Genomic DNA, 17,434 nt, shown 5'->3' on the forward strand with positions numbered 1-17,434 from the left:
CGGGGCCTACCCCGCCTGGGACAATGCCGGTGGCGGTCATGCCTTCCTCAGAGGGCTGCGGCACAGCCACGAAGGGCCACGAGGGTCCCTAAGACCTCGTGGGGTCATGGTTCGGGTGCTGGCCCCACCGAGCTGCCAACCCCGGTCCCCACAGGCCCCACGGGCCGTGGCGGGAGCAGCATGGAGGCCCGTGTCAACGGAGGAGATATGACCAGGTGCTGTGGGTGACAACAGGCTGTGGCCAGCCCACGCAGACGCTGGCCATCACTCGCCACAGTCCACTGCCTGGCTGAGCGGCTGCGGCGCCGTGGCAGCTCGGAGGAGGCCCCGCGCCATGCAGCACGCCCGACCGCCCTGCGCGGCTTCCCCCGCCGTCCGCCCGCTTCCCTCTAGGCAGCACCGCGCGGATCCTCTTCTCCCCGGAACGTCTCCCCTGGGCTCTGGCCGCCAGCCGGCCCCGCGATGGCGACGCACAGCCCCACCTCTGATTGGCCGCGGCGCGGCCCGCGTGATGGCGACGGCGGCGGCGATTGGCCGGCGGGCGAGGCCGGTTTCCCGGGCGACGGGGCGGCTGGGCGGGCGGGTGCCGTCATGGCGAGCGTGCACGAGAGCCTCTACTTCAACCCGATGATGACGAACGGCGTGGTGCATGCCAACGTCTTCGGCATCAAGGACTGGGTCACCCCCTACAAGATGGCGTTGCTGGTGCTCCTGAGCGAGCTGGGCCGCACCGGCGCGCAGCTCGGCCTGCTGGAGCGGCGGCGGCTCAACCGGCTGCTGCTGCCGCTGCTGCAGGTCGGGGACGGGCCTGGGCCTAGGCCTGGGCCTGGCCCGGGGGGGCGGGGAGGGCGACCCCAAGGGCCTGCTTGCGTTGTGGCCTGTCGCGACATGTCGCTCTCCTCCCCAGGGCCCTGACATGCCGCTGTCGCGACTGCGCAAGGCCATCGAGGAGTCCTGCCCGCACCTGGCCAGCTCCGTGCACATCAGGTGGGCGCCGGGGCCGCGCCTCCCCTCCCCGCCCGCAGGAAACCCTTAAACCGAGTCCCGGCAGTTGAGGACGGGGGGGAGAGCTGTCGAGGGCTGGACACCGGCCCCCGCTGTGGGCTCGTAACGGAGGGAGGCACGAAGTCGTTGCGAGCCAGGCTTCCCTGCTGCTAGAGGCTAAGGAACCGCTTGCGTTGTTGAGCTAATTCCTTCCCTCTTGTAGTTTCTGTGTTTTGCGTTGGAAACTTGAAAACACTGCCTCTACAGTCAATAATTCTGTGAAAGATGATAAAGCCGTTGCATGTATGCTCTGTAGTTTCTGTATCTACTCTGATATCTATTGAGAAGGGTTCTGAAATGTGTAAATGTATAGTTAAAGAAGTCATACATTTGGAGCAAAAATGTACTTTACAGTTTTCTTACTTCTCATAAATAAGTTCTAACAGGCGCACAAACCAAACATTGAAGCCATCCGTTTTAAAGTTCCTACGATACAGAAGGTCTGTTTTGACATTAGCTAACTCACTGAACAGCAACAGTTTTAAAAATCAGTCTAATTGTTTTTTTAGAAGAATAACAATCTTTTCTAATTGTTCTCTTTATTACAAGAACTGTTTAAAAAGGAGGAAAAACCCCTCAAACCTGATTATTATTTGGCTTATTATTAATATTTAATATATTTTGATTTGGCTCGTGAGTATAAAAACCTTCTGGGCATAATGAATTAGCTACCACTTGGTTCTGTTTGTGTTTACTCATCTATGCCTGAAATAGAGTAATATTTTATTTGATGCATAATATTAATACCCTAAAAAATTGTGGTTTTCTTTCCCTGTCTAGGTTAAAGCTTATGGCAGAAGGAGAATTGAAAGATATGGAACAATTTTTTGATGACCTTTCAGATTCATTTACAGGGACAGAGCCAGAAGTTCATAAAACAAGTGTAGTAGGTAACTAATTGTTATCCATAAGCTATATTTGATGTGATACCTATCATTGACGTAATTCACTCAGGATACAGCTTTGTTTTTCTTTTTTGGGGGAGTAAAGATTGCATAATATGATTTTTCTCTTGCTCAGATGTTTCATATTAACCAATACTTTTGCATGTTGTGCAGTTCTTGCTGATCTTAACAATTTTTCTGTGATCAGATAGTCTGTGAGATTTGCCACTAAATTAATACCAGATTTACACCCTGCAAAATTGAGTTTTATCATTTGGTAGGCTGAGACACTTAAGCAAAATTAAATGCTGCAATTTAATCTTCTGGTTATTATGATCTCTAGTCTTCTCTCTGAAGCAGCAGCCTTACAGACAGTTGTCATAACAGATGTTTTCCTTTGCAGGTCTGTTTCTCCGCCATATGATCTTGGCATACAATAAGCTTTCTTTTAGTCAGGTCTATAAACTTTATACTGCACTTCAGCAGTACTTTCAAAACGATGAGAAAAAAAGTGGGACTGATGAGAGTGATATGGAACTGACAAATACAGAGGAACTGGAGGGGAAAATGGAGAAAGAAGAACTTGATGTACCTTTAAGGTGATATATTTAATATTAAAGTCTTTCCCGCTTTTTACAAGGATTAGTCTTATTTCAGATTACCGCTGTACACATCAGAGTAAACTTAAGCTTTGATGCTACTCCTGTTAAACATTCCAAGCTCCGTGAATGGTCATCTAGGCCCTGTGCATGTCCTATAACTAACGACTTCAGCTGCGATATTGAGATGTACTGTACTGTAATCTTGTATTCTTTTTAAAGCCTCATGCTCACTGGTAGAGCTGGGTGGCCTCTCCGTTTCCTTGGTGCCACCATGTGGTAACACTTGTAAATGGCAACAGTTCTGCTCAGTGTCTCGTAGAAGATGGCGGTACCCCATTCTCATGCTCACTTAGGGAATCGCAAGCTGAAGGCCAGATGCTGCCCACAGTTCCCTTCTGTACAGCCCACTGATGAATGACTTCTCTGGTTGTGCTAGTGTGTGATGTGTTAAAGCTGTTGGAGAGGTCACTTTCAGCAAGGAAAGATTGCTCACTAAGGAAAAGTTAAGCTTAATGGTTTTGGTTTCTCTTTTCACCCTTCTCCAAATAAAAGAACTTGTGTCTATTTACATAAAAAATGAGCAACAAATATTGAGACTTTTCACCCACTAAAGAGGTGCTCCACTGTAAGAATAATCCTAAAAGCATCTTGTGTATCCATGTATTTAAAATGTACTTTCTAAACTGTCTTTATATAAACTTGTGCTTGTGCATGCTCTGCTACAGCATGAGTCAGTTAACAGCTTTTGGAGTCTGGCTGTATGCTGTACTTGCTGTCTTTCCATGGAATAAACTTTTGTCTGCTCTTGCAGGACAGCTGTTTTCTGGAGTGATGTATGTGGCCAAAGTGCCAGTTCCTTTCATTTGACTATCTTCAGAAGAAAGGAAAAACAGAGCAAAGCCATTCGAATATGTCAATCCCAAATCTTCTATCTGCTGTTTTTCTTTGGGTTTTCACGTGTATTTAGAGTAACATTCATACACGGTCTCTGCAGGTTGAAGATTACAACTAAACTGTGTGAAACCATTTGGATTGCTAGCTTTGATGTAGTAGATTTTATTCTGTATTAAGTTTTCTCCTTTTAGTTTCCTTTCATGCTGTTGAGCTCTAATATCTAATATTAGAGCTCAACAGCATGAAGCAGAAGTGTGGAGTGTCTGATAAAATGTATTTCCTTGTATTCTATTTCATTGCCCTTGTTTCTAACCAGAGTGCTTCTTATCAGGGAAGAAGAGATATCTTGCAGTGGGCCTCTTTCCCAGAAACAAGCAGAGTATTTTCTTTCTCAGCAGGTATGTTAATTCTGAATAAAGTTGAGTAAATGATCCATAATATGATTTTCACCTTCAATTTTATCCACAGTGTCAGACATGATGTTTTCTTAGATCTGTTAAAGATTTGTTGATATCTTGCATGTAGTTGCTGAGTATGAGCGCTTGGGGCTAAAAGTGTTTTATCTAGGCATGTACACCGTATGATGATATTTGATTCTGAGAAGGTCACTTCTGTTCTGACTACTTGCCTCAGATTTGATCTCTGCTAAATGTGCAGTTTTGTTGATTATTCCAGCTGGTAAATCCAAAATGGAGCAGAAATACACATGGGCACAAATGTCAGTAAATGTGCTGCATGCTTATAATAGCTTGCTAAAAAAATAAGATGTGTAATACATGATGTTTTGTATACATTTTGAATGGTCAAAGTAACTTCTCAGTCCCATTAGGATTTTTACTGTTAGGGGTTATTGAATCCAGTAGCCTGGTTGTGGGCAAGGCTCCTGCAACTCCATGACCCTCAGTGCAACCAGTGGTGAGGCTGAGCATGCTATTTGTTATCCTGTTCCCTTCTCTGGCTGATGAGGATGAAGGTCCCTTAGTGTGAAATATATACACATGTACGCTCTCGCATGCGCGCTCTCTCTCTTTCTTGATTCCACCAGTAACTGGGCTTAAATGCTCAATTTATCAAGTAGCTGACCCCTGGATCGTCTTGTCTCCAGTTGCCTCCAGCAGAAAGACATGACACACGTACAAATACATCTTTCGGTTGACCCAAAGGCCCCACAGTCTCTCCCTCAGTTGGCTTGGGACCTCCTGGTTGGCCTGGATTTCCTCCAGTTGTCTCGTTCAGAGAAACATACCTGGCCCAGTCTTATATGACTGTTTCAATACTTGGCTCTCAAGCTGCTTATCCTACTTTCTGCCAAGTCCAGCTTGATGTTCACCAGTGGTCACCCACTGACACGCATACTCTCACTTGCTCTGGTTGCTGGCACCACGTGCACACAGACCCCTGTGATCTAGCTCCAGTTGCTGGCACTTCAGCCTCCCTACACACATGCAGAATAGGGAACCCCTTATCCAGGAGCAGAGTTAGAAATAGGGTTTAATGAAAAGACTAGACAGACTGCAGTGATCTGGTGCGAAGTATGGATTTTAACTGCAGTGACATTCTGTTATACTGTGTTTTTTAGCAGGTGTGATTTATGTAGAGTATCTGTTACCAGTGTGTATAATTTTTTTTTCCTTCTAATGACAGTATTATGGAGGAATTGGGATGTTTAGGAGGGTTCTGAAATTTGAAGTCTCTTTATTATACAGTATTCAGTAATGCTTTTTCTAGTAACTAGATTATTGTAATTTTTTATTAATTGATCTACTTGCTGAAGCAAACTAAGGATTTACTTTTATTTAGTTTCCTGATTTTTTTTTTTTTTTTTTGTGAGAAGATACATGTAATTCCAGTGAGCAATCTGTTGTATTAGTTCTTCAAAGGGAAACTTAAACAGAAGGCTTTAAGTACCTTTAAACAGTCCTTTGAATAAGCTTTTGTTTTACTTGGTGTCTCTGATCTCTGGAAAGTGAATGCTGTAATACTGTATAGAATAAAACTGCCACTGATGTTTCAGTGTCATAGTAGACAGAGCTGTTAGAAAATCTTCTTTAATGTTTTCTCCAAGCAGATAACAAACTGACAAGCATGTATCAAAATATATTTGTAACCCTCCAGTTTGAGTTACTTATCTTACTTTTACTTTTCAATTTTTATTCCAGGCTTCTTTATTGAAGAATGATGAAACAAAGGCTCTTACTCCAGCATCTTTACAAAAGGAATTGAACAACTTGTTAAAATTTAATCCAGACTTTGCTGAAGCAGTAAGTATCTTTTTCTTCATCCAAAATGGTTGTAAAGGGATTTCTTATCTCTAGGATGGAATTATTTGGGAGTAATTTATTCTATATTGAAATATAAGCAGATGATAAAAATGTAAGTTGCATGTAAATGTTTAGTAATTCAGACTGAAACTCCTGAAGGTACAGAAGCCTTAATTAAGCGAAGTACTTAACCACGTCTAGCTTTATGCACAGATATAATCCTCTTAATTTTTGTGGGACTATGTGCGTGCATTCTTGTTGAACTAAACCTAAAACTCATTTCTTTTTCCATACGTTTTCCTAAGAAATTTCAGGCCTCATACTCCCATGGTTTAAAAATCAGTATTAAGTGCAATATCTGTTAATTTTGCTTACTGATGTTCACTTTACTTCTGGTGCTTAGTAGCAATTTACACTGAAAGCAATAGACAACTCGCATTGAGAGTTGGCTCCAGACCTGTGCTGTGAGCATTTGCCTTGTTCCTCGAGAACTTATTCTTGAACAAGTTTGTCATGGTTTAACCCCAGCTGGCAGCTAAGCCCCATGCAGCTGCTCTCTCACTGCCCCTGCCGGGATGGGGGAGAGAATCAGAAGAGAAAAAGTGAGAAAACTTGTGGGTTGAGATAAAGACAGTTTAATAGGTAAAGCAAAAGCCGCGCACACAAGCAAAGCAAAACAAGGAATTCATTCGCTACTTCCCATGGGCAGGCGGGTGTTCAGCCATCTCCAGGACAGCAGGGCTCCATCACACATAACGGTGATTTGGGAAGACAAACGCCATCACTCCAAACATCCCCCCCTTCCTCCTTCTTCCCCAGCTGTATGTGCTGAGCATGAGGCCATATGGTGTGGGATAGCCCTTTGGTCATTGGGGTCAGCTGTCCCAGCTGTGTCCCCTCTCCCAACTCCTTGTGCACCCCAGCCCACTCACTGGTGGGGTGGGGTGAGGAGCAGAAAAGGCCTTGACTGTGTGTCAGCACTGCTCAGCAATAACAAAAACACCCTTGTGTTATCAACACTGTTTTCAGCACAAATCCAAAACACAGCCCCATACTAGCTACTCTAAAGAAAATTAACTCTACCCCAGCCAAAACCAGCACATTCTCTACCCCTTGAGTCCCCAGTCAGCTCTTTCCTGCCTTACTTTCTAACTCTTCCTCCCAGTAGCCCTGGGCTGAGGCAGACAGGATTTTCCTTGCTCCCATTTGCAGATATATCCTTGAAAGGGCTGCCAGAGCAGGGGCTGGACTTCACAACTCCAGAAGTCCTCTCTAGTGTTCTGTTTGACGTAAAGGTTGTCCTGCCCAGGTCTCAATGCCAAGAAGAAAATACGGAGTTTTAGCATCTGCTTTCTATCTGCACGACATTTGGAAGCAGTGCTCATGCTTCTGAGTATCTTCCTGAGTGCAGACACAGTGGGAGTCATGCCTCCATTCCCACTCTTGCTTAGCATATAAATACAGGAGTTCTGCCTATGCAGAGGTCTCAGACTGGGTGGGATAATTCTGACGGCCAAATCTTGGCCTATGGGACACCATTTGGAAGATCCTGTTAGGGAAAACAACCAATTTTATCCAAGATTTACAGAAATTCCGCACAGGTAGTATCGGTATCACTGCAACTTCTGATCAAGCACTTTCCTGGCCATGCAGTATTTCACGGTTGCACTTGTTAGGCAACCTTTCTCCATAAGAAGATACATAGTAATTATAAACAAAAACTTCGTTTTAGTAGTGCTGTATAGTTAGTGCTGTATAGTTAAAACTGATTTTGCTTCAATTTTTAGCATTATTTAAGCTACTTAAATAGTCTCAGAGTGCAAGATGTCTTCAGTTCAACACACAGCCTCCTTCATTATTTTGACCGTTTAATTCTCACTGGAGCAGAAAGCAAAAGCAATGGGGATGAAGGTTACGGTCGGAGTTTGAGATACGCTGCTCTGAATCTAGCTGCACTGCACTGTCGGTTTGGCCATTAGTAAGTTAATATATTGTACTGCACAACTAAAATTCATCTTGTTGCATCTTGTAAGTGGTGATAGATAGATCTTTTGTTCATTCTGCAAATCTGTTCAGGAGAAGAAGGGACTTTCTCTAATTTGATGACAGCTGTAGCTGGGTTGGGTTGGAATTTTCTTGGAATCTTGATTTGTTTTGGTTTGTTTTTATTTTGACATTTATTTGGTTTCCATAATAACTGAGCCATCTACAGCAGGGTAAGAGTTGACATTTGTCTGTGTCCTGTTGCAACTGTTTCCTAGGTATTTAAGTTCTCAATTGCTACATTTCCATGACCTCAGAAAGGTCAGTGGACATGAATGCCTATTTTCAGCTATATTCTCAAGAAAGTGTGGTTGGTTTTCTGTTTAACATTCAAATAAACTTAGAACTGATGATCTGGAAAAAGAATAATTAAAAAAACAAAAAGCCATCTGAGTTTTTTTAATTTTAAAATGCCATAGAGGTGGGTGTTATTTTATTGATAAAGCTGGCTTACCCATCTCCATATGTGGTTTGCATTTATTGACTGCTGCCTGGATGCATCATGTAAAAGGACTGGAGATGGGAAGGACATCTGCAAAATTGAGAGCAACAACTTTTTCTACACAGGCAGATACTTAATATTGCCCCTGTTCAAACAATAACTTGGCACATTGGCATGTGCAGGGTTTGAAAGCCCACTTAGGGGTTACAGTTGCATTTTTGTAGTGGCTTGCAGATGCTGTCTTGCTTATTATCCTCAAGACTAGAATATATTGCTGAAGTGCTAGGAGGAAAATACAGGCTTTCTTAGCAGTCTGTTAAATCAGAGTTATCTTCTGAGTGCAATATGCATAATTTAGATCAATATTCCTTGTATAATAATGCTGTATTTTAAGCACTGTGGGAATACTAATATGTTCTCCCTTTTTGTTTGCTGATAGCCAACAGGCTGAACTTGCACTTCAGGAAGCCATCCGAATTGCACAGGAGTCTAACGACCATGTTTGCTTGCAGCACTGCCTGGTAAATAGCTGTGTTGAAGTGGAGGTTAAGTCACCTTTGTCTGTGTTATCTGAGCCTTTGCTCAGTGAACTGTTGCAGAACTACTCTTACAGTATTATCTTATCAAATGCATCAGTAATTTAAATATGACGTCCCAACACTGGGGTGACATTGCTTCTGGCAGATGGGTCACCCAGAGCAACAAACTGCAGGGAGATCATGGGATGGTTTTGTTGCAATTTAGGATTACTTGCTTAAACAGCAGTTGTGATCCCAGAGTACAAAGATCTCAGTACTGAGCTCGAAGTTTAGTCTTATATGTTTTAAAGAGACAAAGTATTTCTTAAACTTCCTCCGTACTGTCTATTGGATTCTCAAAGAGTAATCAGCCTTCTTTTGAGCAAATAAAAAGGAGGAGGGAAAGACTTGGATTCCTCTGTATTTTGTTATGTAATTAACATTATTGTTACAATGAATTGGCATCAATGGTATCAAACTCCTGAGACACTGCTTTCCACAGTTAACTGTATAATGGAGTTTCTGTGAACCTCCCGCGTTGACTGCTGTCAAGCTAGTGTCCCAGCCTAGCTGCGCTTTTGATGTATTTTGCTGTGCAGCATTTAATAGAAGTTTCCTTAGTATCATATTAATTCTGAAGGGTGGTTTGCATTTCCAGTGAGTTTTTGTGCATTCTGTGCAAAAAGTAAGAGAAGTTAATAGTGCTGCAGCCATTAGCTATTTGCAGTGAGGTTTTAACTTTTCTCCTTGCTAGAGCTGGTTGTACATCTTGGAGCAGAAGATATTCGATAGCTGTGTTCTGCTGGAGCACTCTGTAAACAAATCTTTACATTTTGGTTTGCCGGTAAGTCCATTTCATTTATCCTTAACTTTATTCTAGGACAAACACATGCGGTAAGGTGTGCGTGAGAGGGTTTTGGGTTTTGTGGCTGGTCTGTTCAAAATATGTAACAGAATTTAAACAAATTTGTTTTAACACTCCAAAATCTAGCTGTTTCTATTATTTTTACTCTTCATATTAACAAACCAGAGTTCAGTTGCTTTAATACCAGTGCATTATTGCAAGGCTCACTGTTTGTCCTTCTTCCTTGTTTGGTTTTCAGGCAGAAGAACTCTCTGTGGCTGCTAGCCTGGCCCCATGTACCATTTCGGCCTTAGGCCTGTAGCACAATCTGCTGGTGCTTAAGGGAGGTTCTTATGCCGCTGCCTTCCCTCAAACTCAGTGCTGATGCCTCTGGCAGGGCTTTGGACATGTTTACTTGTATGGCTCTGTCCCAGCTATGAAATCTTGCAAGGCAGCCCTCCCCTTAGATAGTTTTGTGCCCTGAATCTGTTGGCTGTTAATGTTCAGTTCTGTCCTCCCCAAGATCTGCAATCTCTTTGTTAAGAGAACTGTTCTAAAAGGAACTGAACTGCTGATGTTGGGAGATGAGAGCAGACATGGCCACTTCGTGGGGAAGGGGAGGGAAGGCTCTGTGTTTTCACAGCTGTTTTATCATTGAAGAAATCCAGGTACAAGTCCTGTCATCCTCTTTAAGACTTCTATGTGGGGGAGTGGAAATTACCTTTCACATCTAACAAAATGGCATTCACATATATGTGGGTGTGCATAAGTGGGTATTTAAAGAAATGCCTGGAGCAGTGTTTCTTTGTCTCTACACCACCTCTTTTTCTTTGGGATTTTTTTCTTAGTTTAGAACTCTTGCTCCGGTGTAATTTGCAAGCATAGTGTACTCTATCGTCTTTCAATGCTGTTGGTATTTTTTTTTCTTCTTCCCAGTACCTTGCTTCCCTGGGAATACAGTCCTTGGTTCAGCAAAGAGCTTTTGCAGGAAAGGCTGCCAACAAGCTAATGGATGCCTTAAAAGATTCTGATCTGTTGCACTGGAAACACAGCTTGTCAGAGCTTATTGATATTAGTATAGCACAGAAGACTGCCATTTGGAGATTATACGGCCGCAGGTATTTTGTTTCTTTTGAACTCTTGGGTTAGCTCACTGTACTTGTTCACACATAATGCATTTTGAGTTATTTATATAGGTGTAACAAGTGACTCTGTCTCTCCAGCGTACTAAAATAAAGCAATCAGACTGTGATTCAGTATAGGCTGAGTGCAATTATTTCCATTCTCTTGTGTTCCTTTAAAACTCATACTGGAGAATAGATTGAGTTTCCATTTAGTGGTGGCAAATAGATCATAAGTTGTTCCTGTGCCCCCAGTTTCAGCATCTCTGTGCTTAGACTGTGCGCAGCTTGCAGTATGTGGTACTTGATGTGCCTGCATAGTCCAGAGTTCCTGGATTGCAGTTGTTTTACAAGTTTTTATTCTTCCCCAGGCCCCTGGCTTACCAGAAAATGTAGACTGTTGTCATAACAAGACCATAGATTAAAAATGGTTGTTGTTTGTTGCTTGAAAGCTAAAAGATGTTTCTCTTGCACAAGCACCATGGCACTTCAACAAGCCCAAACATTGCTGAGCATGAACAGTCTGGAGGCTGTGAACGTGGGCGTTCAGCAGAATAACACAGAGTCCTTTGCTGTAGTCTTGTGTCACCTGGCTGAGCTACATGCAGAGCAGGTGAGTTTTATGGCTAGTTGCACAAAATGTCATTTGGGTGAGGTGTGGGTGTTATTGACGGAGAGTGTGAGACTTGACTCTTGTTTTCTTCAGCCTTTAATGTCTGCGTTGGGGGTGAAGAAAATACAGCGGTTTTGCTTGGCAAGTTCTTTCTGTGAAGGTTGTGTTTAAATCAAGGGGAGTGGTGTTTGCCCCAGTGTACGTTAATCAGAGTGCTGTTTCTGTGTTACAGGGATACTTTGCAGCTGCTTCTGAAATACTGAAACACCTAAAGGAAAGATTCCCTCCCAACAGTCAGCATGCACAGGTAGAATATTTATAATTTAGTCTGTAAATTATGTAACTACTATACAATAGCATCTGAATTCCATTGCATCTGAATTCTTTCCTCTGTGTGCCTTGGGCTATACATTTGCTAATTTAACTTGGCTCATGACCTGACAGGAAGCTGTGTGGCATAAACTTTTCTACAAAAGCATGAAAAAGATGCCCCTGTTGTTTTAAGACTGGCGAGACATTTATCTCACCATAGCCTCCTAAGAAAAAGCTGTTTAAATAGAAATGTCATTGACAGAGGAATATACATCTCTTTCATGAGCATATATAGGAATTACATGTTCTGCATTGATTTGGAGCTTCAAAGTTCTGTTTAAGTAGTGCTACTTATTTTGATATATTACAACCCAGAAGTAACTGAGAGAATAGGCCGGTTTTTGTGTGACTCTGGGAAACACATGAGTCTATAAGATAGTATTTACATTGACATGTTCAAGATTCCATTAAATATAGTTTGGTCCTTCTGTGTTTGCTACAGAACAAGTCTACTGTTTCAAAGCATTAGTAATGATTTAAAAGAGCTTTTTTACTTGAAATGCGCTCAAATAGGTGAGCTTTGGTATTGAAACATTAATCCAGACCTGAGCATTTCCGTTGAGGACAGTAATTTAGTAAATCCAGTAATTGGACAGTGGAGTTAGTTGTGTCTAGACATAAATATCCACAGAGGAAAATAAAAAGTAAGTTCTAACTTGGGATTAGAAAATGAGCAGGCACAACTTCTGAAACTTGTTCCTTGGATGTTCTTTGTTTAGCTTTGGATGCTGTTTGATCAGAAAATACAGTTTGAGAGAGCCATGAATGATGGCAGATATCATATAGCAGATTCTCTTGTAGCAGGAATTACAGCACTTAATAGCATTGAAGGCGTATACAGGTAAGAAATCATGAATCTGCATACACTTGCAGGTGTGTCCTATGAAGATAATGAAAAATTTAGCAAAATGATTGCTGGCAATCACATGTGCTTACATGCTCTTCCCTTTCCAGAACTAATTACGGTCATGATGTCTCATCTGTAGTGCTTATTCCATTAGAGTACATCCTGCCATAAAAATTTCTAGTTGTTTCCCTGGACATTTTAAGAACTGGAATAGCACTGCTGAAGTTGGTGTTATTCTAGAGCTGTAGATCTGTTGTGAGAATACAAAATACTTCTTCAAAATCTGCCATGGTAACTGTACTCAAAAGTAAGCAGAATTTTATGTCAAATAGCTAGGGATCTCAGGCCTAGCCTGAGCTTGAGTGCGTCTTCATCTGTGTCCTGGTTTCCACATCTACAAAATGGAACAATATGATTTTTCTCTCACCTTAATGGGTTCTTGTTTCTAAATAAGAATGATATGTTAGAAATAGGTAGGGTTAAAACTTGTTATTTGCTGAGTATGAAAAACAACTTACTGTTAAAAGCAATTTCTTCTTGATTTTCAATGAGGCAAAGCACCTAAAAACACAGCCAATGCCAATAAGCCGGAAGATCAGTATTCATGCTGTGTGACCTGATGCTTGTCCTTCTGGAATTGGACTGTTTGTGATTTCCCTGATCTTTAAATATTCTACTCAGTGTCTGGGTTCAGGGCGTTTGTACACATCCCCTACTGCTGTGTTCTTGCTCTTTCCCTGTTGCTTTGTATCCTTGTTAGCTCAAGCCAATTTTAGCTACTTTACCTCATACCTGTTTTTCTTACAAATAATTACTTGTGCTTTCTAGCTGGCATGCCTTCCCAATTCTGCTGCCTGTTTGGCCTTTGTTTTTGGCAATCTCTGTTTTCTATCTAAAGCCGTTTTATGAGTTTGATCCTTTCGGCCTGGGAGTTGTCCAGTTGGAATCAGAGATACCCGTCTTTCCCCCTGACGGTGTGTATAGCATGCGTACACTTTGTCAGAATGCCATTCTGCAGTTACAAGAAACAGAGGTCACAAAATAGAGACCTATTTTACTGTGTTCTGAAGAGCAGAGTTGTATCTAAAATATAAAAATACGATCAGTGATGTTTTCTTTCTACCACTGCAGAAAAGCCATTGTATTGAAAGCCCAAAATCAAATGTCAGAGGCTCACAAACTTTTGCAGAAATTGTTGATCCACTGCCAGAAAATCAAGAACACTGAGATGGTGATTAGGTAAGAATGTTTCATTTTCAGAGTATTAAAGCCACTTTGCAGTGATTAGAATCAGCCATTTCAATTTGTCTGTGTTCACACTTCACTAGTTTCCAGATTACTTACTATGACTTGGAGATTACAAAATAATTTCATTTGTTAATCATGGTATGGAGGAATCCTCAAAATATTGTGGAATTGAAACCTAGTCATCTTTAATATGTAAACTAAAAGGTAGTAAACTTAGTTTAAAGTTCCATGAAGTCTTACAGAAGAAGGAAACACAGCATCCAAAATAAATAGGCAATAGGAATTGTGTGTAATTGTACCTTTGTGCTAACCTTCAGAGTAGTTACAGTGTTATTTAATCTTTTGTATGTCGGTGGCATCTCCTCTTAAGGGTGCAATTGAAGTTTATTGTATATGCGGCAATGTAATTCATAATAAAATCAATACCATTATGGATGGAATAATTGTTTGGGAAACAAGTGGACATTTGTCATCAAAAGAAAATGTTTGTAATTCTTTCCCTCTGTTTTGGTTAGCGTACTGCTGTCAATAGCAGAGCTCTACTGGAGATCTTCATGTCATACCATAGCGCTGCCTGTCCTGCTGCAGGCTCTTGCCCTTTCTCGAGAATATAGTCTACAGTACTTGGCTTCTGAAACTGTGCTGAACTTGGCTTTCTCCCAGGTACGTCTGGTTTGTGTTTTCACAGGGCTGTAGGGCAACATTTATTCTGGGGATCAGGATACTGTTTTTTCTCCTGTGAGATTTAAGAACACAGAATTAGATTATTGATTCTGAAGAAGTATATTCGAAATGTAAAATCTTTTGAGAAAGTTAATAAAAGTCAAGTTTCATGTGTATCGCATATAATTAAGCAGGCAAACATAAACTGGCCCTGCCTTCGTTTCCTCAGTTGTTATTTTTTCTGCTAGTATTTAGCTTTCTAGTAGCACAGTTTGGCATGTGTTTGAATTAAAAATAATGCTTGTAATGGAGTTCAGTTATAGTGTTTATTGTGAGCTGTCAGAGATGTGGTTGTCAGCACTGACTGCAGTAGAGAAGCCATGCCTAATCATTTCAGATAGTAGCTCCCTTCTAGTAATAAGTTTTGATTTAAAAGAAGGTTATGTGGAAAAAATTTACATCCTTGTCTGTAGTGCATTGTGGTGTTAGAAACAGATGCGGCTTATGTTGGTCTTCTCTGAAGAAGCTGCTCTTACCAGTGGATTCCAGTATTAGACCAGCAAGTATTTCTCTTTCAGCTGATCCTTGGCATTCCTGAACAAGCCCTGAATATTCTGCACATGGCAATAGAACCCGTCTTGGCCCATGGAGCTGTCCTGGACAAAGGCTGTGCCATGTTCTTGGTGGCCAAATGTCAGGTGGCTTCTGCAGCTTCCTACACTCCACAAAAGAAAATTGAAGGTAGTGTGAAGAGTAATTCTCACTGAAACTGCGCTCAGAAGTTGAGAAGTGCAAACCAGTGTATATATTGGAGTCCTGCTACACGATCACTGTTAAAAAAGTTTAAATGATACAGCAGAGCGTGTTACCTAGTTATCGGATAGCAAAATTCATTTGGAATTAGTTATTCAACAGATGCAGTGTTTATAATGGAATTGTGTTTATCTGCATACTTTCACATCCGTATTTTGCAACAAAGGCTGAATAACAGAAACTAGCTGAAAAACCATGTTGCTAAGACACAAATTGTTTTGAAAAGCTAAGGAATTTATAATTGGGCTCCTTAGAATTGCTTGGAGTTGTTATTGTGATACTATCTCAAATATGACTGTCCCCCTTTTTTCCACAGCTTTGGAATCTGCTATCTTGAATCTAAACGAAGCCAAGACTTACTTTGCCAAAGTGGACTGCAAAGAGCAGCTCAGAGATGTTCTCTACTTCCAAGCCCGGCTGTTCCACACCCTAGGCAAGACCCAGGAAAGGAACAAATGTGCCATGTTGTTCCGTCAGTTGCACCAGGAACTGCCAGCACATGGTGTCCCCTTAATCAATGCCTTCAAGTGATGCATTTAAAGATGAGATTTGTTTGTGTTCCTGTTTTTTTACAAATGTCTTTTTATTATATTCAGTCATCCGTGTTTCAAAATAACTGCCAATAAATCATGGTCTTCTATTGAACAAACTTGTGTTTTGTTTGTAATGACTTAAGGGAAAACATAGGTTTCCACCCATTTCACTTTTATTTTGTACTTGAAATTAAGAATAAGAATTGAAGGGGGGAGGGGGGGGGAGAGAAAAGACTCTCTTGGCTGCATTATAAACACGCTGAGGGGAGTAGCACAGTCACGATGAAGTAATATCTGTTCTTAGTAGTGACATTTTCAGAATCAGTGCTGGCTTTGTGAACACTGGGGTACAAAAACTAGTGGAAAATGTAGGCGAAGCTCCTTTGTGCTCATTTGAAGTGGTATAGAATGGGGAGTCTCATTTAAAACGAGTCCTTGCATTTAACCTGTCTACAGTCGCTGTTTACTCTGTAGAAACAGATGGTGCTGGCAGAAGGGGAAAAAAACAGGATTCAATTGGAGAGATCTAATGGTGCAAAGTCCCGGCATTGTTGTTACATGTGTCCTTGTGTAAAAAGCGGCTGAGAAAAGTAAAGAGCGCTAAACAAAAGCCCCAGCTCAGCTGAAATGTTTTTATTGTACGTGTTCTCCCATAGGCGCTGCGTGTAATTTACCTGCTCTGGTTTTATGGGTGCATAAATGAAGATCACAACTAACTCAATATCCGATATGCTGCTGTTGACTTCTAGCAATTAGATCCTCGTTTTGGAAGAAAATTTCATTTCAGATGTAGTATGGGATTTCAAGGCAGATGGGGTTGCACTTTTGTGAGTGTAAACCTTTTGTGGGTGAGCCTTGGGGACGGGGGTGCCAGTCCTTTCACCTTGTGACTACATAAAAGCTGAACATCATTAGCGTAAACACTTGGAGATACCCTGCCAGGCAGCGCTAGATTAAGCTGTGGCATTGTTAGCAATGAGAAAGCAAGACCAGACCTAAACCTGGCTCTGCTGGAGCCCTGCCAGCTAAGGCAGGAAGAGAGAAGCTCTAAGATGTGGTTGACACAAGGGTAGTCCAGTGCTAGTTTATGCATCTCGTTAATTAGTGTTGCAGCGTGGCTGTTGGCAGATAATCAGTGCCTTGATTTTAAAACAGTGACTGTATTTCTAACAGCGAAGAGTAACCCAGCTTTGCGGGAGCGCTGGTTTTGGCGGCTTGACCTCTCTCAGCTACATTTTAATCAGCCCCAAGGAGTTCAATCCATGAAACGTTTGGAGCACCTACTATTTTACAGTAAGTGCATAAACCTGATTTCTAGAGTGGCTTTCAAGATCCTGGGCACAATAGCAGCATTTATCTATAAAGCTCGCATGGAAGCATGGCTCTGCTCCAGGGAGTTCTATGATGTCGAAGCAGTGCCCACAACTGCGTCTCAAAGCAAAATGAGGAAGAGGGTTTGCACCAGCCACGGCGTTTGCGTCTGCTCAAGGTTGAAGCTGTTGCTTCATGAAAAGAAGAGTCGATCAGAAAACTGCAGGTGAGCTCAGCCCAAGAATGGTGCTTGATGGGAATGTGCTCGGTAAGAAAAAACAAATAATTAGCATGGACAAAGCAAGGGAGATGTTTACACAGGACTGGTGCCAGCCGGGGAGTTAAAGGCTGTGCCCGTGCGGCAGCGTTGCCTCCGTCCCG

At 42.0% G+C, this 17,434-nt stretch overlaps 1 protein-coding gene across 1 annotated transcript; it reads left to right on the top strand.

The window, feature by feature from the left end:
* Positions 1-560: 560 nt before the first annotated feature.
* Positions 561-15,849, top strand: ANAPC5 (anaphase promoting complex subunit 5). Its single transcript, XM_075516255.1, has 17 exons — positions 561-795; positions 908-987; positions 1,825-1,934; positions 2,332-2,527; positions 3,756-3,822; positions 5,584-5,685; positions 7,473-7,663; positions 8,610-8,691; positions 9,443-9,532; positions 10,469-10,650; positions 11,131-11,266; positions 11,499-11,573; positions 12,358-12,479; positions 13,617-13,724; positions 14,249-14,396; positions 14,975-15,137; positions 15,526-15,849. The coding sequence occupies exons 1-17, from the start codon at positions 592-594 to the stop codon at positions 15,738-15,740; spliced, it is 2,271 nt and encodes a 756-aa protein (XP_075372370.1). The 5' UTR covers positions 561-591; the 3' UTR covers positions 15,741-15,849.
* Positions 15,850-17,434: the final 1,585 nt, after the last annotated feature.

Source organism: Mycteria americana, chromosome 13, assembly GCF_035582795.1.
Source record: "Mycteria americana isolate JAX WOST 10 ecotype Jacksonville Zoo and Gardens chromosome 13, USCA_MyAme_1.0, whole genome shotgun sequence".
In the NCBI taxonomy this organism is placed as follows: Eukaryota; Metazoa; Chordata; class Aves; order Ciconiiformes; family Ciconiidae; genus Mycteria; species Mycteria americana.